General features: G+C 50.1%; 6 protein-coding genes across 6 annotated transcripts; 3 read left to right on the top strand and 3 right to left on the bottom strand.

Moving 5' to 3' along the window:
• The first annotated feature begins 3,338 nt into the window (after nt 1-3,338).
• Nucleotides 3,339-4,872, top strand: LOC108024097 (sin3 histone deacetylase corepressor complex component SDS3). The gene is made up of 4 exons (XM_017093871.3): nt 3,339-3,572; nt 3,654-3,762; nt 3,822-4,557; nt 4,618-4,872. The coding sequence occupies exons 1-4, from the start codon at nt 3,497-3,499 to the stop codon at nt 4,702-4,704; spliced, it is 1,008 nt and encodes a 335-aa protein (XP_016949360.1). The 5' UTR covers nt 3,339-3,496; the 3' UTR covers nt 4,705-4,872.
• A 1,114-nt stretch (nt 4,873-5,986) lies between these two features.
• LOC108024263 (40S ribosomal protein S10b) lies at nt 5,987-7,044 on the bottom strand. Its single transcript, XM_017094150.3, has 3 exons — nt 6,967-7,044; nt 6,836-6,892; nt 5,987-6,614 (listed from the first exon to the last, which is right to left on the bottom strand). The coding sequence occupies exon 3, from the start codon at nt 6,611-6,613 to the stop codon at nt 6,131-6,133; it is 483 nt and encodes a 160-aa protein (XP_016949639.1). The 5' UTR covers nt 6,614; nt 6,836-6,892; nt 6,967-7,044; the 3' UTR covers nt 5,987-6,130.
• Nucleotides 7,045-7,976: 932 nt separating this feature from the next.
• LOC108024103 (nose resistant to fluoxetine protein 6) lies at nt 7,977-10,732 on the bottom strand. Its single transcript, XM_017093881.3, has 9 exons — nt 10,432-10,732; nt 9,942-10,296; nt 9,809-9,882; nt 9,545-9,747; nt 9,370-9,482; nt 9,094-9,310; nt 8,855-9,027; nt 8,322-8,787; nt 7,977-8,263 (listed from the first exon to the last, which is right to left on the bottom strand). The coding sequence occupies exons 1-9, from the start codon at nt 10,730-10,732 to the stop codon at nt 8,051-8,053; spliced, it is 2,115 nt and encodes a 704-aa protein (XP_016949370.1). The 3' UTR covers nt 7,977-8,050.
• Nucleotides 10,733-12,227: 1,495 nt separating this feature from the next.
• Nucleotides 12,228-14,933, top strand: LOC108024100 (nose resistant to fluoxetine protein 6). The gene is made up of 9 exons (XM_017093876.2): nt 12,228-12,560; nt 12,616-12,967; nt 13,076-13,149; nt 13,205-13,407; nt 13,467-13,579; nt 13,641-13,857; nt 13,923-14,095; nt 14,150-14,603; nt 14,659-14,933. Exons 1-9 carry the CDS (start codon nt 12,230-12,232, stop codon nt 14,926-14,928), a joined length of 2,187 nt encoding a protein of 728 aa, XP_016949365.1. The 5' UTR covers nt 12,228-12,229; the 3' UTR covers nt 14,929-14,933.
• Nucleotides 14,934-15,576: 643 nt separating this feature from the next.
• On the bottom strand, nt 15,577-18,261 carry LOC108024088 (nose resistant to fluoxetine protein 6). Its single transcript, XM_017093863.3, has 8 exons — nt 17,956-18,261; nt 17,525-17,897; nt 17,397-17,470; nt 17,020-17,335; nt 16,742-16,958; nt 16,501-16,682; nt 15,966-16,437; nt 15,577-15,882 (listed from the first exon to the last, which is right to left on the bottom strand). The coding sequence occupies exons 1-8, from the start codon at nt 18,257-18,259 to the stop codon at nt 15,628-15,630; spliced, it is 2,193 nt and encodes a 730-aa protein (XP_016949352.1). The 5' UTR covers nt 18,260-18,261; the 3' UTR covers nt 15,577-15,627.
• A 2,138-nt stretch (nt 18,262-20,399) lies between these two features.
• LOC108024114 (basic proline-rich protein) lies at nt 20,400-21,688 on the top strand. The gene is made up of 2 exons (XM_017093894.3): nt 20,400-21,161; nt 21,223-21,688. Exons 1-2 carry the CDS (start codon nt 20,471-20,473, stop codon nt 21,570-21,572), a joined length of 1,041 nt encoding a protein of 346 aa, XP_016949383.1. The 5' UTR covers nt 20,400-20,470; the 3' UTR covers nt 21,573-21,688.
• Nucleotides 21,689-21,719: the final 31 nt, after the last annotated feature.

Genomic DNA, 21,719 nt, shown 5'->3' with positions numbered 1-21,719 from the left:
GGAGCTGCCACCTGGGTACCTGGGTACCTGGATACCTGGATACCCTACCTAGCCACTCTGAAACGGGCATGATTACCAAAATATCTTTAAAAAATACACGCTTTGCACATTTTTCTAGTTTTCAACTGCAACTAATCTGTGTAAAGCGTAGAGCCCTTGAACCAAGCCCAGTTGTGTTCAAAGTCAGCACATAGAGGGTTTTAGCTGCGAAAATGTATGTGATATCGCGTTCTACCATCCAAAGCCCAGAACAAATTATGTTGCATACCCGACAGGCGTTCGACCGCCAGAAGTAAGTAATTTGCTAATGATGATTGATAAAGATGACTCATATATTTAGCCTCGAGGGAAGCAACTATGTGAGCACGCTTCACTGGCGCAGGCCATTAAAACTTCGCGGATCTTGCGTGGGAGCCGTCCATTCACGACTCGAAAGTGAGTTCCTCGAACTGCGGCTTGCATCCAAGACCCAAGTGCGAACCGTTTGCAGCCACTTGGCTAGCTGGAGCAAGCAGCCATCTGATGTGTGTGGCATGCCGCGGAGAGAGTGTGGTGGTAAACGGCGAGTGGTGGGTGGGTGGCTGCCCAAGTGGCTGTGGCAGTGGGCGTGCAAATGGCACTGTAAGCGGTCGCGCTAACCGGTTTGAGATCAGCGCTTCCTACCGTTTAAGGAAACGAGCTGAGGGCCAGAGCGTCGCACAGTAGGCAGAATTGCAATTCAGTTGGTTTTACTAACTCAATACACCTTTAATTCTCGTTTAAGCATAATCGTTCTTCGACACTTTACATACGAAGGTGCGTGACGTTCCAACATTTAGCTTATGGATTCACTATAGATTCATCGCTACAAGACCCTAAATCGAAAAGGGGCTGTTCCGCTCAATGTGCAGAGCTGATAATTTCAAATGTTTTCCACAGTGGGCGGCAGCGCAGATGCACGGGAAAACATGTTTTATAAAATCAAATAATCATTTTCAGGCTACGACTAATGGGCTCTTGGCTGCCTGAATCATCACAGCTCATCATAGTCTAACTTTTTAACGATTTACAGCTGCAATGTGCTCCATTTAAAGTGGGGAATACATTTATACTGTACTACTATGCCTTCAAAGGCTGCCTTCCAAACAATTTATACATTATTAAATTTACGATACAATATTAACTTGTTTCCCACTGTGTACGCACCCACCAAACCGCCCACTCCGGAGCGGTTTGTTTGTAAACAAATGAAAAAATGAGTCAGGCGCGTGACATTGGCAGTCGGTGTCAGAGTCGAGAGCCGAGATTCGGAACCAGAATCCCAATCTTCCGACTCCGAGCGCAGAGATGTCCTTTTACGGAGCTTCGGGGACACGAATTGAATAAATATGACACGGTTACATTGTCCATTATATGGCAAGTTCAGAGAGTACGAGATGTGAGGCTTCCACATAACGATTACAATTTAAATATTGAAAACCAAGAGATTTCTTCCCCATGACAAAGCACTTAGTATACAAGCGCATAGCAAATGTGCTCTGTGCTTCACAAAAGATACTTTGCTTGCATCTGCCACCTATAAGCATAGAAACCTATGCACAACACCGCCTATAAGATTACCCTAAAATCTTCTAGACATGCTCATGTCTTGGCAGGAGCTTTGACAGACTTAAAATTCGTGGCCGTTTGCAATCCGAATTCCATTGGGGGCAACGCCAGTAGAGCCAACCGAATAATTAAAGATTTAATCATGAATTACGAAAATAAAATGACAATCATCGGTGAGGCGGCAGAGGTGTTTTCGCTTTATTTTTCACAGCGCCCACATGAACGCGGCGGCCGCTAATGCCCCTGTCCAAACAATAAACTCATTTTCATCAAAAATTTCGACCTTGAAGGCCCCAGAATCTCAGCAAGCCGCGGCAATCCACGAAATACTGGGGAGCAACGCATCTTTCTGTGCAGTTGCACATATCTGCATCCACTGTTCTGCAAGTTGGGGGGAAGTGTTTTAAAATTCTATGGGGTTGTTCAAGAGCCCATAGCATGCATTTGAGATTCGAGTCCACCCAAAAAGGAGAGATTTACGGACTCAAAATGAGCATAAGAAGTTACTTGCAGAACCCCTTTTGCAAGCTCAGTTGAATCTCTGGGATTTCATTAGATGTTCGACTAACGAATTGAAGCATCAGGCTTTGGGTTATCCACAGTAAATAGAGAGCATATTCCGACCATGTATGCTATCTATATATGTGCAGAAACATGCCTCTTGGGAATCAGCGTGATGTAGACATTGGACATCCCCACGTCACCAGAATGTTCGAATGCTTTTCACCGGCGATCGGAGCAGAAGCAGAAACAGAACCCAGCGCATGGGTGTATGTGGGAGTGCTCTAGTCAGTTGCCGGCTCGTCATCCCATCCCATCTAAATCCCCGAGCAAAGGCAAAAAGCCAGCACGAAAACGTCCTAACCTCCCCCGCCCAGTCAGAAATCAATCACAATTTGCTCGCGATGATTTAGCTTGGAATTTTTGGCTGATGATGAGAGTTCACTAATTTTTCAGCTCGGGCAAATGGCGATCTCCCCCGCGTGGGCGGCGTCCACTGGCATGGGCTGCTGTGCTCTGCCTGACGACAGCATTGAAATATGTGTCAGCCGAAGAGCAAGTGCTGTTATTATTCAAACAAAAGCAAGCTTTCACACACGGATTTTGTACATAAAGTACGTATACGTATTGCGTATACACAATATAGTTTGGCGAGTGCAGTGTGCGATTGGGGCCCATATTTAATTATAGGCGGAGAGATACACAAATTAACTTTACGAAAGCTCGCTGTAAATGGATGCGCAAAAACGACAGCCCGAAATTTATTGTTCAGCGTTAATTCATCATAGCATTTGATGCACTCATAGAACAAGCCAATAGGCAACTTTGCGGATGGGAGAATATATTGACGCTCGGGGAGTCGTGCATTATTCAATTAAATCACTCCCACTTTACTATAATTCATTACCACTTTAGCGTCGCCGGCACATTTTTGGCATTTATGGCTAATGAACAACCGATGATATCATGGGGTTCTATGATCCACAAAACATACGTCATCATATTTTTCTACCCTGGAATCATATTGCTCTGATCTCTTGATCTTTAATTTAATTCTAAGCCTTTCCATTGTGTTTACAGAAATTTGAACTTTGTATTTTCGCGCGCTTTTAGCTATTTTTAGCTATTTATCGAGCTATTATCGATAGTTTGCAGGCTTCGACAACCCTGTCTAGCGCCACGCTGGAGGGTGGAAAACGATAGCCATGGCTGGCGATGTATCGATATTACGTGGGTGGCTAGCCCAGTTGTATGCGTGTGTGTATCTGGCATCGATAACATTTTTGTTGAAAGCATTATCTGGCAGCAACGCGAGGAAAATAAACATTAGTGGGTTGTCACCGAATTCCAGGCGTTGAGTTATAATATCTCGAGTTGTGATCGCGAGCCCGGTCCCGCTACCGCCACCATGTCCGCCTACTACAGCCATTACGCGGGGGACAACTACGACGATGAGTCCATCGGCGACGACCGCAGTGAAGAAGGTAAGTACGAGCACCCAAGCAGCCGTCCTGGCGCAGGCTTCACTCACGGCCCTCCTCCCGCGCGATCCCCATCCCTTCCAGACACGGACGACGCCAGCGAGACGGAGTTCCGCAGCCCCAGCCGCTACGGCGGCACCAATGGCACCTCCAACACGAACAGCCTGGGCACCAACAGCGAATTGAAGGAGCAGTAAGTAGAGACACAGCCTTTCCGCCATCCGATCATGACTACTGGCTTCCTTCCTCCAGGATGTACCAGCACAAGCTGCTCAACCTGCAGAAGCAGATGGAGGAACTGGGCCAGCTGGTGCACCCGGAGTACATAAAGCGCGTGAAGAAGCTGGATAACCAGCTGAAGGAGCGACGGCGCCTCAACGAGATCTACAAGGAGTACATGCGCGAGTGCGTCGAGCGGGACTACGTGCTGGAGAAGAAGGCCGCCCAGAAGGAGTACGACGAGAAGATGATGGACCTGAAGGACAACCTTATCTCGGACTTTGAGGATCGCAAGCGTCAGATCGAGAACGAGCGCTTCAGCCTCGAGCTGACCAACGATTCGATGGAGATCAAGACGACGGTCACCCGGAAGCTTCGGCGCCGGCCCAACGAGCCCCTGCCGGTGATCGAGAAGCGACGCAAGCCGGCCACCGGGCAGCTGCTCGTCTACCAGCTGGACGACAAGGAGATCGAGTCGGACTTGAAGATCATTCAGCGGGGCAAGCCGCTGGCCCCCACCGCCATTTTGCAGCAGAACGGCATTGGTTCCTATGGCGGCGGCGGAGGTGGTGCTGGTTCCCAGCAGCAGCAGCCCATGCACGGTCTTCTGGCCGAGCCGCCCGCCAACAGCGGCTACGTGGAGACCCGAATCGAGGACAACAAGCTGTTGTACGAGCGCAGATGGTTCTGCCGCGGCCAGCAGGTCTACGTGGAGGGCAAGGAGATGAGCAAGTTTGCGGCCACCATCACAGCCATCGGCAACGAAGTGGTGAGTGATCCCTCCCCCTTTCCCACGTTCCATATCCAACTACAATTTACTATTTGCCAGGTCTGGGTGAAGCGGACGAACGAGACCAAGGTCAAGATCAACATGTCGCACTTGGCGAAGGGCAAGATCTCGATAAAGCGACGATAGCTCCGCCGAAGGGTCGGGCGCCTCCAAAGCAAGCCCGCCCCGCTAACTCAATCAAGATACACATTTAAACAAAACTAGCCATAAGTGCAAACGTAGTTGTACCCTAGGATTACATTTTACTTAACGATTATCACAGATTGTATATAATAAAACAATAGTTATTTTGTATGCCAGGTATTTTTATTAAATGCCACTAAACATGCATTGTGATGGCATCCATTTCGCATCCAATAGGGTATTTCGTGGCTTAATATACATCCTCCGTACTGATGACAGCTGGGAGGCCCAGGATCCTGTTCTGCCTCCTTCTGCATGCCTTGCCGTTTATTATCTGAAAATCAATTTATGTGTACAACAGTTCCATGATCTAATTTTTCTTACACGCCGCGCTGCAATGCAAGCTAAATTATTCATTTCTGTAGGTGTAGAATCGAACCCCCTACTTTATATAAAATCTAAAAAATGTTATCGATAGGCTTTAATAGACATTTTACCGTAGACATATGCGATCTAATTAGGAATTTAAACAAATATTTCCTCCACTAGAAACTGGTGTAGAAAGGTTACGATTGGGACCAATAATTTTTAACATAGTGTTTTGATATGAAAAGCTCGTACATTTCTGGCCAAAACATATGGAAATAAATAACACGATACGAATTTAGAGACACATTTCCGAGTTGAGCTCGAACGCTTGTTAAGATGGAAAGCTAGTAAAGTGCTCGAAGCAGAGCTGAATAGGAAAATGCGTTTGTTTGTCTTAATGATGCTTCAGTTTTCAACAGCAGAGGCAACCGAGCCCAAGGATGTAATTTCTAGTCCCACAAAATCCCAGCAAATACTGTGGAACTTGAATGCCAAGCCTTGTTGATCGTTGTAGTTACCCTTTGATTTCTCGGGACCTTTGCAGCTATTACCAAAATGTAACCTTGATACGATACTCTAATGTTCGATCATTGAATCGTGAAATGCTGGAGAGTCAAAACCAAGCACATGTTCGTTCATTGGCAAATATGCCAAGCCTTTCAACTATTTAACTAAGTCGCATTGAAACATTCGCCTAGATCTACTTTAGAGCTGCTTATCAGGAAAATGAATAAGTCTATTCACTGGGCCACAGACTTCTAACCAAAAAGACCCTTGGGGAATGCTGTTTGCAAAAACGTGTTGGCTTCAGCGGCCCTGATGGAATGGGTTTTCCAGTGCCAGTAGCATCTACTTGCGTAGTTGGATTCGGAATCTATTTCCGTTTTGCACACCACAAAAACAAAAAGAGCACGGGTTTCACTTGCGTTTGCTTTATAATTGATCGTCATATCATAAAACACACACACATCTTTCTTTTTCTTGGAGTTTTGGATCTTCAGTTCAACATTTTACTGAGTTTGATTTTATACATTAGAAAAAAAAACTGAAGCGCATGGGTTTAGTTGCGCGATCCGCGTCCAAATCCGCCGCGGAACTCGACTTCGCCGGCGCCGGGTCCAACGTCGCCCTTCTTGTCCACACCACTGCCGCCTGGAGCACGTCGGTAGGCAGAGCGATCCTCGCCAGTCTTGGAGGCGTCACCGGGTCCGCGTGGACCGCCGGCGGCGGGACGGGGACGGACGGTCTCCGAGCGGGCCGGGCGCTTCAGCGTCGAGGGGACGATCTCGGGCGGCAGGTGCAGGTAGCTGCGCAGCTCCTCGATGCCCTCGTTGGTGAGGTACCAGTAGTAGTGGCGCCAGGCAAATTGCTCCCTGACCAATCCGCGCGAGTGCAGCGACTGCAGGGCCTTGATCACGTGCAGGTTGGGGATCGACTCCAGCTCGGGGTGCTTCTGGGCATGGAAATCCTTCTTGGCCACGATCACGCCCTCCTTGAAGAGGTACTCGTAGATCGCGACACGATGGGCCTTTGGCATAAACATTCTGCACGGTCAAAAAATATAAAAAAAAATGTAATTAGCAAGGGTTTATGATTGGGTTGTTCCCATGTCCCATTCATCTGCCATGAATTTTGCACATTGTTTATCGGCGGCACATTGCCCACAAAAAAAAATATATGTGTATATATCCATTGAGGAACAACATTGGGCACAAATTTTTCCGGTGCGTCCACTCGGAAATCTGTTTTATTCGGCGGCCTTTACCTGGATTGATTTGCTAACACAAAGTTACACGAACGCGAACGTATCGTAATACTCCCGCTGCAAGTAGAGGAGATTTAGAGGTTTTAAATTAGGAATTTCAGTAAAACAAATCGCGGAGCACACGCACTCACCGGAAACGTGAAGACGAAAAGAAAGGGAAACGGAAGGGATGACACGAAGAAGACGGAGAGTAGTGTGGCCGGACCGGTCTAAAAGATGCCCATCGATGAATCGATACATTCTTGACACAATCATTGTTGTCCTTCGCGGTATAACCGAGCTGTTACGTTCTGAACATACTAATTTAACAGTAATATAATTTTAATTACAATTAGTTACTGCAGCAATGGCATATAATGATAGTTTTAAGTATAAATGGAGGCGATGAGAGGAATCGATAGCAACAGCGCTGCCAGACCGCAGTGCATCGATTAATAAAGCTAGCCTAATCACTAGAATAGCTATTTGTTTAGTTAAGACACACACCATAATTTTGCAAATAACTCCTATCGATGGCACTAACCAACACAAAATTAGAAAGTCTGACAAACCAACGAACATAGATTCGAAGAGAATTAAAAACCTTTTTCCGATAGCTTGAATAATTTCACGGCTCCATTGTTTCTTAATTTTTGTTGGAAGGCTTACAAAATTTCAATGAAAATAGTACTTTTTATAAAAAATAAAAATAGATTATAGAAGTCGTAATTACCGATAATTTATAAAAATAAGATGATGGCATATTAGGCAACAAATTTAGAGGCTGCCACTTTAAAAATGGCATTGCGTGGAGTTGCCAGATCAGGAAATATCTACTGGTGTCTCTTAACAAAGCAGTGTATAACTCAAGAATTTCTATACTAGTTATGATATAAAGGGGCTTTCCAAGGTTTAAATCTTAAGACCTTGATCTTTTTATAATTACGAAATTCGGAATACGTTTTTTCTGCAGCAGTTGTTTTATATATAAACATGAAATCAGTTTTTTTTTATTTGAAACCATTTTATTTATTTTAAAATTGGTATAGCAAGTTCCAAACAATTAAATAACACGTTTATCTTTATTTGTAGCTTTTTGTTTTAGATCTTTTATTTTATATATTTTTTACGAGAAAATGAGTTTTTAAACGGCCCACTTTTGGTTACTAAAATGTATTAAAAAAAATCATAAGCCTATTATAAATATTAGGATATAAAACATAGAGAGAGAGAACCCTACTGCGGAAGGGGTGATTTGTTTTGGAGCGGCGGAACAGGCGCATCATGTCCTTGTGGTGCTGACTTGGACTTGGACTCCCCAACGGGGGGACTGGCCTTCTTTACGGGCAACAAGAGGCTTTCCACGTTTCCGAAGGGCGCCTCAATCAGGATATAAGCAAAAAAGGCCAACAGCATAGTGAATCCAAAGTCTCCCCAGAAACGAAGCATCTGTAAGGGTTAAAATTTAGTGATTGGGGCTATAAATAAATGCAGGGAGTGCAAGTACCACTTGGTAGTCACTGAAGTAGGTGTTGGTGCGCACTAGGCCGGCGTTGAGGCTCTCCATGAACATATGGAAAATGTAGGCGCAGTAGGAGAGCTTCGACATGGGCTGCCACAGCGGGGAGGACAGGAAGCTGTTGGCCAGCCCCCCGTATCCATGCATGCACGCGAAGACCACCCAGCAGAGTCCCAGGGGCCAGGCCATCCGCGTGAAGGTCAGGTAGAAGGCCTCCTCCAAAATGGGCGGCGTTACTGTCTGCTTGGCATAGCCGAAGACCGAGAACAGGCAGCTGAAGAGCAGGGCCAGGCTAACTAGCCAGCCCAGAGTGACTGCAATGCGGCTCAGCTTGAAGGACTTGCCCCGGTTGACATGAAGGAAGTACCCAAACAGGATGCCAATGAGGTACGGGGACGCCCGAGTGTGGGTGGAGAAGTAGACCTTGTTCATCGCATCATTGGTCTGGGCAATGCTGCGTTAAAATAGGATCGAATCATCATACGGAGTTACGAAGAGTTACTGATTTTACTAATACTTACAGGGAAATGTCCCCAATAACCATTGTGCTGAAGAGACAGGCGGCCAGGAGCAGCATTGCAACGAAGATCGCGGCGACTGCCTTCCTCTTCCATTTGAAGAGGCCGATCAGAATTACGGGTGCAATGATGTAGAGCTGCATGTCGACGGCCAGGTACCAGGAATGCCCCAGGCACTGCAGAAAGATCGGAAATCGGAGTGATATGAGGGGCTAAGTCAGATGGCACGCCGGGGAACCTACGATGTCGTGGGTGGCATAGTTCTGGACATACAAAATGGTCCAGTACCAGGTGCTCTCGCATAAGGTGTAGTCATCAAAGTTGACTTTTCCGTACAGCGGACCATCGCCCATTCGGGGCAGTATCTTCATGTAGACGATAACGGCCAGCGCAAGAACCGGGGTGAGGCGCAGGAAGCGATGTAGATACATCAGGGGCACGTTAAGCTTTCCCTTAGTCCTGTAAGTAGGTCGATAGGGATCAGTTCTCCCGCCCAAACTAGCACTTTGTATACACACCTCTCCATCGCACGCAGGGCAATGACCACCAGCAAAAGTCCGCTTAGGAAGAAGAACGTGTCCACCGAGTAAGCTGCATGCTGCAATAACATACTATACGCCGATCTACGCCACTGTACCAAAGGATATGTCATTAATAATGCATTTCTATGCCCAGTAACTTGGTTAGGCTAACCGTGTCTAGGTGGGCATAGTTCATATTGGGACCGTACACATAGACGAGGTATGCGTGACCGTAGACGACCCAGATGAACGAGAGGCACCGAATGCCATGGAGGCAGTCTATGACGTTGGGATTGCTCCTGGTGTCCACCAAGCGGAAGAGGACCCGGGAGTTGGCGCGCGCTGAGAAGGCCTTGACCCAGGGATTAAGGGCTCCTGCGGGAAGGGGTTTCAGTTAGCCAATAGTTTCGAATAAAGAGTACTGTTTGACACTTACTTTCGTCCCGACACATGGAGTAGTCATAGAGAGTAGCGAGGGCCACTAGGGCACCTAGTACCGATAGGACGACTCTTTAAATGTTGAGAAATTGAAGACCTAACTATGACAAGACTTTTTAGTGGGTGCTTACATGGTGAACACAGTGAGGCCGTCGTAGGGCTCTCGCTCGGCAGTTTTGCAGGTGTCCTCCCTCACCAGGGACTCATCCGGATCGAACTCTATGTTCAGAAGATCCTGCAACAGTCTTCGCAGCATTGTGTCCATGTGGGCGGAGGAACAGGAGGCGGGAAAGCAGACCGCTGTCCTTAGGGCCAAGTAGTGGGAGATACTTGGCGCCAGAGGAAACCTGGTCAGGCAGTACTTTCCCTGGACACTGTGGTTGCTGGCGACGCTGTGGTCAATGCCGAGGCACTCGTCGAAGTTTCCCAGATCCACCAGATTGCCGTACAGGATGCCCGACGGCAAGGAGCCCCACGAGTCGATCACTGCACGAAGGAGACCATTTGTTAGACATATCTACATATTATTTAAATTGGGCGATTTTATTTTATTTTAAAAACACGCAATAGGGTCAACATCTAAAATCAAAGGAAAAGGAAATCCATAGGAAACAAACTCACTTTTCAAAGCCCATATCTTGGCTGCCGCCACGTCGTTCGCGAGGACCTGGAGGTCTGCCAGGCACTTAAGATCCGCGCTCGAGGGCTGATCGAGATCCAGATCCGGGCTCAGATCCAACAGAGTTATGTTCTGATGGCGATCGAAGAACTCCACTGACAGGCGCCTGAGCCTGGACATGCTGCTGTAGGACTCCTCTCCCACCGAAGGGCTTTCAGGGACCCCCGTTCCGACACCGGCACCGCCGCCCACCAGGGCCAGGAGCACAAGCAGCAGCGGAGTAGCTGGTCTAGTGGCGACCATGTTGATTGGTCAGTGGCAAACCCCAAATTGGTTGGGGTAGCAGTTCAAGCGAGCTTTTATATCGAAGGCTGATGCTTCGATAAGAAAAGGGTTGGCTTATTGTGTTATCATGGGAATGGGGATCTTAGCTATCGTCGGGTAATCTAAGTGGGTGTTTCTGCAACTGCGACTGCCCCAATCAATGTCACGGTCATCACGGTGACTTCGGGTATACCCAGTACATGGGCGAAGTCCGCCCTGCACCAGAACTGTGTTCGAATAGTAGCTCACTGGATCAGATCCAGCCGGCGATAATACCGAACCCAATAAACGTAGTCTAGACGGATCGAGACGCTTTGTGGAAATATTTTGGGCGACAAACATGTTGAAGTGGTGTTTTTGCGGAACTAGAAAGTCGCTCTTTTGAAATAGCAACTGGGCTATCGCTCGACTTTGGACGTAAGAAATCGTAAAAACGATTAACCATTAACCATTCCAGATAGTGCCCGAAAACTTTGGAAGACGGGGTTATTATGTTGAAACGACCCATAGCTCCATGGATGGCTGCCTTCATGGGGACATGCCATCATTCCCCTGAACATACGGCCAACTCTCGCTTCTTCAAGAGAAAATCCTTTAGGGGGAATTCTCCGATTATCTGGCGGCTAAAGCGCGATTGCCTACTCGTTAATATTGCTTATATGCAATCAAATCACTTCCCCGAACAACGCACTCGAACTGTTTAGGCGGAATCGTTGCGGTATTTGGCCACAGATAAGCGGCAATAACACTGCTACTTAGCGGCGTTCGTAGGCTAATTCGATTCCTTTGGGCGATGCCAATCAGGCAAGGCGGCCTTCTCCGGAATTAGTCATTGATAGGAGCAGACAAATAATCGTCAAGTGCTTGTGCGAGTCACCCGACAGGCCGATAATGCCCAGATTCTAAGGGGAGACTGCGGCATTACTCAGAACAGCTGGGCAGTAGTAGCTCGCTATCAATTAGCGTGGCGATAGGGTTACCTATAATCGTTAGCCTGCATTATTCTCGGCCGACCACGGGTAATACCGGGCTAAATTGGTCTTTCTGGGTGACATATCCCGCACTGATTTCCCCCCTAAGTAGCTGTCGTAAAAGCTGAAGGCCAACTACACATTGGCTTCACTGGGAACATAAATATTATTATATTTTACTTTCTTAATCTCAACCACATCTACGTTGGGTACCTGAAGATTGCCAGCGACTCGACGAGAAAGTTACCGAAGCCACTTGAAGGAACTGAATAAGGAATGGCTCCTATCAGGACCGAACGTGTGGGCGCGATTTCAAGTAGCTGTCACGCTTAGAATTTCGTACTGATAGGCCCTAAATGTGGCCCCTTTTCGCTCTGACGTGACGGAGTGCGGGGGTCTGAAGAGATAGCCTCCGCCTGCAATTACAACTGGGGGTCTCGCCCATATAAACACCTGCTGGTGGCGGCAGGCCAGTGAATATCACTGAGTCGCCGGACCGAGCAACATGGCCAGGCTGTTAGTAACCCTATGGCTGGGCTCCCTGGCCTTAGCCGGCGTCAGTGCCAACATAACCAACATATTTGCCCTGGCCAACAGGGATCTTCCCACCGGAAACCTGGCCGGCGATCAATACTTGGCCATTTCCAAGCTAAGGAGCCTGGCAGTGGAGTTCTTCGACCACTTCTCCAACGCAACTCTGGAGGACCTCACTCCGGACTTGGATCATTACTTGAATGGGGAGTCGAGAATTCCCTCGGCCCAGGATGTTGAGTGCCTGGCGGACCTGGCGCTCCTGTCCAGCGACTTGGCCTCCTCAAAGTACTGGGCTCTGAAGAGTAAGTTAGCAGGAACCCCTTTAGTAAGAATCGCTGTAATGCAATCCACCGCCAGTGATCGACTCGTGGGGCCTGTTGCCCTCGGGATTGCTCGTGGGAAACTGGTGGAACTTGGGCAACTTCGACGAGTGCATTGGAACAAACCACGCTGTGTCCAGCGCCCACAGTGTCAGGGGCAAGTACTGCTTTTCCAAGTTGGCTCTGTCTCCCGGCTCTTCAATGCTGACCATCAAGTCAGCGGTCTGCTTCCCCGCCTCCTGCTCCGCCGCCCACATGGACACCATGCTGCGGAGACTCTTCCAAAAGCTTCTCAGCGTTGAGATCTCTTCGGATGTGAGCATCGTGGACGAGGCTACGTGCCAGACCTCGGAGACGAAGTCCTACGATGGCCTCACCATCTTCACCATGTAAGTAGAGGGAGAAAAAACGCTCTCACTTATTCGAGGAGGAGCCTTCTTGGATCAAGACAAAGGTACTCCTGAGATAAAGTTTTTAAGCGCTGTCTGTACTTTCAGAGTCATCCTATCGGTTTTGGGTGCTCTAGTGGGCCTCTCCACAATTTACGACTACTTTTTTTGCCGGGATGAGAGTGAGTGTTCCCCAGGAGTACTCTAGTTATGGTAGCAAATTATATTGCCTTGCAGGAACCATGAATCCGGTGGCCAAAGCTTTCTCGGCACGGGCTAACTCGCGGGCTCTCTTCCGCCTCGTGGACACCAAGGCGAATCCCAACGTCATCGGCTGTCTTCACGGAGTCCGGTGTCTTTCGTTCATCTGGGTGGTCTACTGCCACGACTACCTCGTATTCGCCATGTCGCCGAACATAAATATGGGCTACGTTTTGACGGTAAGACAAGTGGCCCAATCGCAGACAGTAAATTCCACTAACGTACCACTGGTGTTTAGTGGATTGACTCCTTCTTCAGTCTGATTGTAAAACACGGAATCTACGCCGTGGACACATTCTTCTTCCTAAGCGGGCTGTTGCTGGTCGTAGTTGCTCTCCGATCGATGGACAGGTAGGCTACGGTGCTGCACATCCCCCTTTACAACTGACCTTATGGGGTCTTTCTTCTTAAGGAGCGGGGGAAAGCTTAACATACCCATGATGTATCTGCATCGGTATCTCCGCCTCACGCCCCTCCTGGCCTTTGGAATACTCATCTACATGAAGATCATGCCTCTCCTGGGAAGCGGTCCCCTGCAAGGGTCGGCGAGCTTTGATGACTACTCGTCGTGCGAGGATACCTGGTACTTGACGCTTCTGTACGTTCAGAACGTTGCCACGAATCGATTGGTAGGGCTTTCTGCTGGGACCTCTGGGACTATAAAACTGACATCCATTCATTCCCCCTATCGCAGTGCATTAGCCACTCCTGGTACCTCGCCGTCGACATGCAGCTGTACATCTTCGCACCCTTCCTCCTGATCTCCCTGTTCAAGTGGGGCAAGAAGGCGGCCGCCGGGATCGTCCTCCTTATGCTGCTCCTGGCCTGCTGCCTCTTCAGCATAATGGTCATTAACAATCTTTCTCTGTGAGCGGACTACCTGCTACCACTGGGTCTCAGCTAATTGCATTTATTTTACAGAGGATCACAAGGGGATGAAGCCATGAGAAAACTGTATTATGCCACCAATACTCGGGCGTCGCCCTACCTCATTGGCATCCTGTTCGGATACTTTCTTCACCTCAACCGGGGCAAGCACTTCAAGCTCAACCGGACCTGCGTGCTTCTGGGCTGGCTGGTTGGCTTGTCGCTGATAGCCACTTGCATATTTGCGGTGTATGGCCAGAACACACTGCCCATTGTGGAGGAGGCCTTCTACGTGACCCTCACCCGCATCGCCTGGCCCCTGGCTCTCTGCTGGGTGGTCTTTGCCTGCACGCAGGGATACGGGGGACTGGCCAACAGCTTCCTGTCCTCCCCGCTGTGGCAGCCCATGTCGAAGCTCTCCTACTGCGCCTACATCTTTCACATGTTCATCGAGGGCCTCAACGGCGGCATTACGCACACCAGCACCTACTTCAGTGACTACCAAGTGGTATGTAAAGTGTTGTTATAAGCGGGATGACAGACCTAAGATCTCTACTCCCCAGATGCTTCAATTCTGGTCAGACTTTGGCTTCACAATGCTCTTCTCCTACCTCATGCACATCCTAATCGAAGCACCACTCGCCGGTCTACAAGGTCTTCTGCTGCCCACAAAAAGACCAAGTCCCTCGGAGGTACCAGTTCCTGAGGCCAAGCTTGCAGAAGCGAAGTCCAAAGCCGATGATTCATGGGCAGAGGAGCCTGCGGAAGGGACATCCACATCTACCACTGCTGAGGCAAAGTCTGAAACTGCACCTGACAAAAATGCAGCTTAAACATTGCGATCAAATCGATATTTTTCCATAAATAAATTACACTTAACAAAACACTATGTTTCGAATCAACTTTAAATGTCGGTTGGGACCACCTCACACTTAATCACTTCTAAGTGCACTACAGTTGGTTCCATATAGAACGATCCTCGATATGAGCAGTTCATAAACTCGGGATTTTCAAAAGTCTATCATTCGAAACTGTACTGAACTCGACATTGTGTGGTACCGCAAACGACAAAAGCAGCCTGCTAACGAGTTCAGGTTCCCTTTTTACAAAATAGCTTGGAGTACTGCCAACATTTTAAAGTTCACTTTCCAGCTGAGGAACGATTATATAATTTTGTACATAACTTAAGCCAAAAGGTTTCTAAGAAACGTTACCGGGTACTTGAAGTTATCCTGTCCCCAATGACTCATACTTTTAGTGGCCATGACACTAATCTAATATTGGACATCGCCTCATGACTCATGCAATGCCGCTGAACCAAAAGGCTGTTACACCAACCTCAAGTGGAATCTGAATGAGTCGTTGGACGATTATGACCGTCTTGAGTGCAGGGGCTTTAGACTCAAGGACTTCCCCATTGAAACACATTGAAACAGCACTGGAATTTGACTATCACTAGATTACTAGTGGACTGCTTTTAATGAAGAGTAAATAGGAACTACTAAGAGGCTTATTTTCTAACTACGGTATATTTATGACCCTTTGGCTGCTTTCGTAGTGGCGCGTTCCGTGTCAGCCTGGTCCACCTGCGCCTCACCATCCTTCTGGGGCAGTTCCTCCTGGCCGATCTGGATCTCCGATTGGGACTTCCTTTTTGCAGGTGCGGGCGAGCTCCTTCGATTGGGAAACATCATCCTCTCTAGCCCTTCCAGAGGTGCCTCAATAATGGCGTAGAGCACATAGGACATTACCAGGGTGAACCCAAAGGTGGACCAGAAGTTGAGCATCTGTTGAGGTCCAACGGGGTGGGATGTAAATATTTAAAAGCTAGGTAATTCAAAAAAAAAGAAAATTGATGTAATGCACTTACAACATCGTAGTTGGAGAAGTAGGTGTTCGACCGAATGCGCCGGTTGTTAACCTCCTGGATGAAGATGTGCCAAATGTACGCCGAGTAGGAGAGCTTCGAAAGGGGCTGCCAGAGGGGCGAGGACAAGAAACTATTGGCCAGTCCCCCGTATCCCTGGATGCAGGCGAAGACCACCCAGCAGAGAGCCAGAGGCCAGCCAATTCGGGCCAGGGTGTAGTAGAGGGCTCCTTCCAGGACGGTGGGCGAAGGGCCCAGCAGCTTGGCATATGGGAACAGGGCGAAGATCGCGGTGAACATCATGGCCAGACAGAGCAGCCATCCTGCCCAGACTGCCAGGCGGTTCAGCGCCACCCTCCTGCCGCGAATGAGGTGCAGGAAGTACCCGAAGAGGGTGCCAATCAACCAGGGCGCCGCGTGGGTGTGCGTGGCGTAGTAGATCTTCTTCTGTACCGCTGGAAACTGTCCACCGTTTCTGAAGAGAGAGAACAAGGTCAGGTGCGCCAAAGCAGGAAGGCACTGGGTGCTGCTAACTAACTTGAACATTATCCCGTAGTCATTTGTCATTATGGTGGCGAACAGACAGGCGGAGAGCAGCAGCATCACCAGCAGGATGCCTGCGGCTCCCTTCTTGCCCCACCTGTAGAGGACGATCAGCAAGACGGGGGACAGGACGTACAGCTGCATATCCACCGCCAGGTACCAGGTGTGTGGAAGGCACTGAGGTCGAGGACTGGGTCATAAACAAGAAACCAGGAACATTTGGATCTCCAACTCACCATGCTGCTGGTGGCGTAGTTCTGAACGTAGAGCAAGGTCAAGTACCAGGTACTATCGCAGGTGGCGTAGTCGAAGAATCCAGTGCTTTCGTACACAGGACCGCCGGCGAACAGGGGCAGCATCTTGAGATAGACTAGTAGGGCAACGGCTACAATGGGAGTGAGGCGCAGATACCTATGCAGGTACATGAGCGGTACGTTCAGCCTTCCCTTGGTTCTGGAATTAGAAAGGCGCATGTGGATCCAGGTCCCTGGGTAGCCCAAGCCTTCAAACTCACTGTTCCAAGGAGCGCAGGCCAATGGAGACCAAGAGCAAGCCACTGATGAAGAAGAACGTGTCCACCGAGAAAGGAGCGTAGAGAATGAAGCTGGTGAAGGGTTGCGACATCCACCTCAAGTTGTCCAACATATTGATGGCCGGCGCCTTCAGGCTGATGACGTACTCGTGGCCCAGGATGACCCAGACAAGTGACACGCAGCGCATGCCGTTCAGGCAGTGGATCACATTGGGACTTGCCCTGGGGTCCACAACGGCGAACAGAGACCGCGAGGTGGCACGGGCAGAGAAGGCTTTTATGAGCCTGGGAATCTTATCTACAAACGATCATTCAGTAAGCATGCCCACCAAACCCTGTGCGTGGGAGTGGAAACTCACCCTGCTCCGGGCACAAGAAGTAGTCGAAGAGGGTGCAAGCGACCACCGCAGTGCAAAACGCGGCCAGTAGGACGCTAGAAGTACAAGAGGTCAGGATTGAAACAGATCATCACCATCCACCTACTCACATGGTGAATATGGTCAGTCCATCCAGGGGCTCACTCTCCCGCACCTTGCACGTCTCCTCGCTGACCGAAAACAAATTGCTCGGGTCGCCGACGCCCAGGAGTCGCTGGAGCAGCTGCTTCAGGAAGGTCTCCATGGCGCTCGCCGAACAGGAGGAGGGAAAGCACAGGGCGGTCTGCATGTTGGTCACCTCGAGGACCTCCGACGTGAGGCCCAGCCACTTGTAGAACGGCAGCTCCAAGAAGCAGTACTTCCCCTTGATGCTGTGCGTCGCACTGACGGCACCATCCACCCGGAGGCACTCCTCGTAGTTGCCCATGTCGAAGCGGTTGCCGTACATGTACCCCGAGGGAATCGTGCCCCAGGCATCTATCACTGCGGTTCGAACGGCAAATGAAGTCTTAAAAGGCATGATGGAAGGAGTAATACACACTTGTAAGGGCCCACTTCTTGGCGGAGGTGAGGCCACTCATAAACTGGGCCATGTCCGCCAGGCACACCAGATCCTGTTGGCTGAGCCGTCCCTCAAGGAGGTGCAAGTCCGCCGACGACATGTTCCGGAACTCACGAAAGAACTCCGTTCCCAGGGAGCGCAGCTTCATTAACCGTTCGTAGTCCGCCATGGAGGCGACTCCACGCTCTTTCGCCAGAAGGACATCGCTGCCGGGCAGAGTTCCTTGGACCGAAGCCAAGCAAAGGGCCAGCAGAGTGCCCGCTCCCACTGCTCTGGTCATCATCTTTTCCCTGGGACTCTCTGTGCGCGACTGCTTGACTAATCACCCTCCAACGGCCCACTTATTTATAGGAACCCAGTGCCCAGGCCCAGTGCTATCCCTCGCACCGCGGAATCTTTATCTCTCGGGCTGACAAGTTACTACGTATAGATAAAAGTGCCGTGCCAAACGATTAGGCGCGCAGCGTGTAATTTTAACAGCTCCCAGTAATCACAGTTGGCTCACGGACCTTGGCCGCCCGTTCCTCCTCAGCTTGCTGATCGGTTAATCATGGAGGATACTACCGAACCTGTGGGAAAAACTCCTCGCGATACCCCTGTAGCCGGAAGCCAGTTGTTTTCAAGTTTAATGTGAAGCAGGAATGAGCCGGGGGTTTCTTGGAACCCTGATTGTGCAGCTTTGTACGGGTTAAATAGGATCAGAAAACTCTTCCACATTGTAGAAACCAGATTTTCATATGCGGCCAGAGCCAATCACCGCTCCTATTATTTTAGCTACCATTTTAAATGCGCCCGATCCCCGCCAGCTATCTCTCGCGTGTTTCATAATCGATTTGTGCAGTTTAGCATGGGGGGCTTGTGGACGCGGTCCAACAAAATGGTCAGCAGCTTGTCTGTCAGCTGTCTGTCGCTCCGACGGAGTGCTTCCGACAACCGTCTTTCCCAGTGTCTTGGGCGCCGAAAATAATAGTATGTGTGTTTAATATCCTGTCTTTGGTGCGGCTCCGGTTACGTTTGGTGGGTTTTCACTTTCGTCTAGGCCAGATTCGCATTTCTTGGTTGCGCAATCATCACCATCAAGGTTGCAGCTGGGGAGAACGTCCAGTCTAGTTAGCCGAATCGGGGATCCCCACCTGCCTCCACAGATGTTGCCTACACAAAGGGCGCAGGCGAGGACCTAAGGCGGAGCAACGCCATGTGCTATTCACACCTTGAGTGGCAAGCGTGGGCCAAAATATGTCTTATGTACGGCTCGAGTACCATCAGATACCCGTGGATAGCTCTAATCGCTGGCTGAAAACCAAAAGATCGCAAGTTCCCCTCATGCTGGCCCACTGGGCGAGCCAATGTCTCATTTGCATGCCAGTCGCCACAGCACTCGACCCGAGCAGTCAAAATGGGCGACAGATCTTTTCAAACTTACGCTGCAAACTGGTTTGGCCGACTCAGTGCGAGTGCTGACTGCAGGCGAGGGGTTACAATTGTCCAGCTCCAAGCCCAGACCCATTCGATCCGAGCACGGAAAACTCAGTTGCCAGTACCCGCAAAAAGCGAACGCTGTTAATTACTGTGGAAATGATTAAATATATCTCGAAAATCAGTTCCAACAGCCGCAGCAGGCTGAAATTGAAATTCATATTATTATGAGAGCCAGTCGTGACAGCCCCCTTCTGGCATAGTGGGACTGTTGCCACGAAAAGCGCCAAGATCTCAGAAACACGTTTATTATGCGTCAAAGGTGATTTCGCCGTAAAAGTATGGAATAGTTATACTCCGGAGAGTACGACCTAGGAAAGTATTACAAGGCGATAATCTTGATAATCGTAATCAGTACCACGAACCACTCGTACTTTTGACTATGGTACGTAGAAAACAGGGGTACTTCGATAGGGATTGTTCCAAACCGTTCCTATAGGCGTGCTAGAGCTGGGGAATTGATGCACAAAACTGTAGGAACGGGTGGATACATTGGGTACTTTGTGAAAATATCAGCCCATACTCCTGACCATAACCCAGGTTCGATCGACACCCTGAGGGGGTGATGGGACTTGAAGCACCCACCGCCTGGTATTTTCCAGATGCGTTCGCAGTCCCACGGTGCGTGCAAGCCCACCTCCCCAAATGCACTGGCCGCCAAGCATTATGCATAGTTTGTGCTGCACTTACGATCCATAAGCTGCCCGCAAAAGTAGTGCAAAAGTAATTGTTGCCACGCACTGAACCCAACTCGTTGATAAGTGTCGGCGGCTGGGGAGCCCGGGGTCTGCGATTACGAGATCCAGACGGACAGACAGTCGGCCAGCAGCCAACCCGTCTAACTAGTTGATTTTGGGGCACTTAATCCGCGACGCCCAGGCTCGGCTGGCACTCCGCCCGAGTAAGTCAGGCGGCTCCACCGCTGACCAGCGCCAGTTCTGATCGGAACGGCCTTCCGAGTGGTACGGCCAGCGGTACAAGCTCCACCATCCATCCGTACTCCCCCGGATCCTCCAGGATGCGAAGCCAGAGGCGCCTGCTGCTCCCAGCCCTGCTCTTGGGGCTGCTCCTGCTGGTGGGAGGGATCTCAGCAGGAGATTCTGCGCCGCAGGATGTGGCCGTCAGCCGGGAGAAGCGCGGCACCGTCACCCTGGACTTTGGCCTCCTCCTGCGCAACCTACTGCTGAAGAGCGCCCAGTTGTCCTCGGCCAAGGCCAGTCTGGTGAAGACCACCCGTCGTCCTCGGACGACCACGACGGCGGCGCCACCACCTTCCTCGCCCCCTCCGCCGCCACGCAGTAGGAGACCCATTTGGCATCCGTTCTTCAGTTCGGGCTACCTGCCGCTGGACTACGATACGGACTATGCCGATCCCCCAGCGCCGCGTCCCCCAGCGCCTCCACCACCACCACCACCCACTGCGCAGCCGTCCAGACGCCCAGTTCGTCCGCCTTTACGACCACGTCCGCGCCCAACTCCGACACCACCGCCACCGCCCCCGCCGAACTATGATTACGACTACGACTACGATGCTCTGCCCCCAGCCCCGGCCCCCACCGAGGCACCACCGCCTCCTCCGCCACCACCGCCACCCTCAGCTCCGACACGCCCGAGGCCACGACCACGCCCTCGTCCGCAGCCCGAGCCTCAGCAGAGGCGGCCGGCGCAGCTGGGGGATCGCCTTATCTATCAGTACGCACAACCTACTGGTAAAATACGAAACCTTTTAACTAACTGCCGTACAATTGGGTTCTCTCCGACACTTTGCAGATACCTTCTTTAGGTCGCGAGCCGTGGCGGAGGCGGCGGACGTCCCGGACAGCGGAGACGTAGACGATGCAGATGCGGATACGGGTACGGGAGCGGGTGCAGGTGCTACTGGTCCAGCTGAGTCCGAACCGCCTGCTCCGACGGCTCCCCGATTTTTGGTCAACTACGAGAGCGATAGCGATTTTGGCACACCGCCGACCGGACAGCAGGATCAGGATCAGGTCCCGCCTGGCGCGTCCAGCATCCCGGCGTCACCGTCAGCCCCAGGCTATTTCGCGCCCCTCGAACTCGGTGGCCTCAATCTCAATCGCTTCCCGACTCCCAGCCAGCAGCAGTACTTCTACAACTAAGCGGTATAGTTTCTTACTCTACTTCTATTTGGAACCGAAATGGAAAATATTGCTTGCGAATTGCAGTGTGTGCTTACGATTGGTTATAAACTAGTAATATAAGTATGCTTTTTTTATTCCCAGTTTGCATAGTGGTAAATTATAATT

This window comes from Drosophila biarmipes, chromosome X (genome assembly GCF_025231255.1).
Source record: "Drosophila biarmipes strain raj3 chromosome X, RU_DBia_V1.1, whole genome shotgun sequence".
Lineage (NCBI taxonomy): Eukaryota > Metazoa > Arthropoda > Insecta > Diptera > Drosophilidae > Drosophila > Drosophila biarmipes.
The sequence above is the reverse complement of the archived record's forward strand: the minus strand, read 5'-3'. Positions and strand labels throughout refer to the sequence as shown.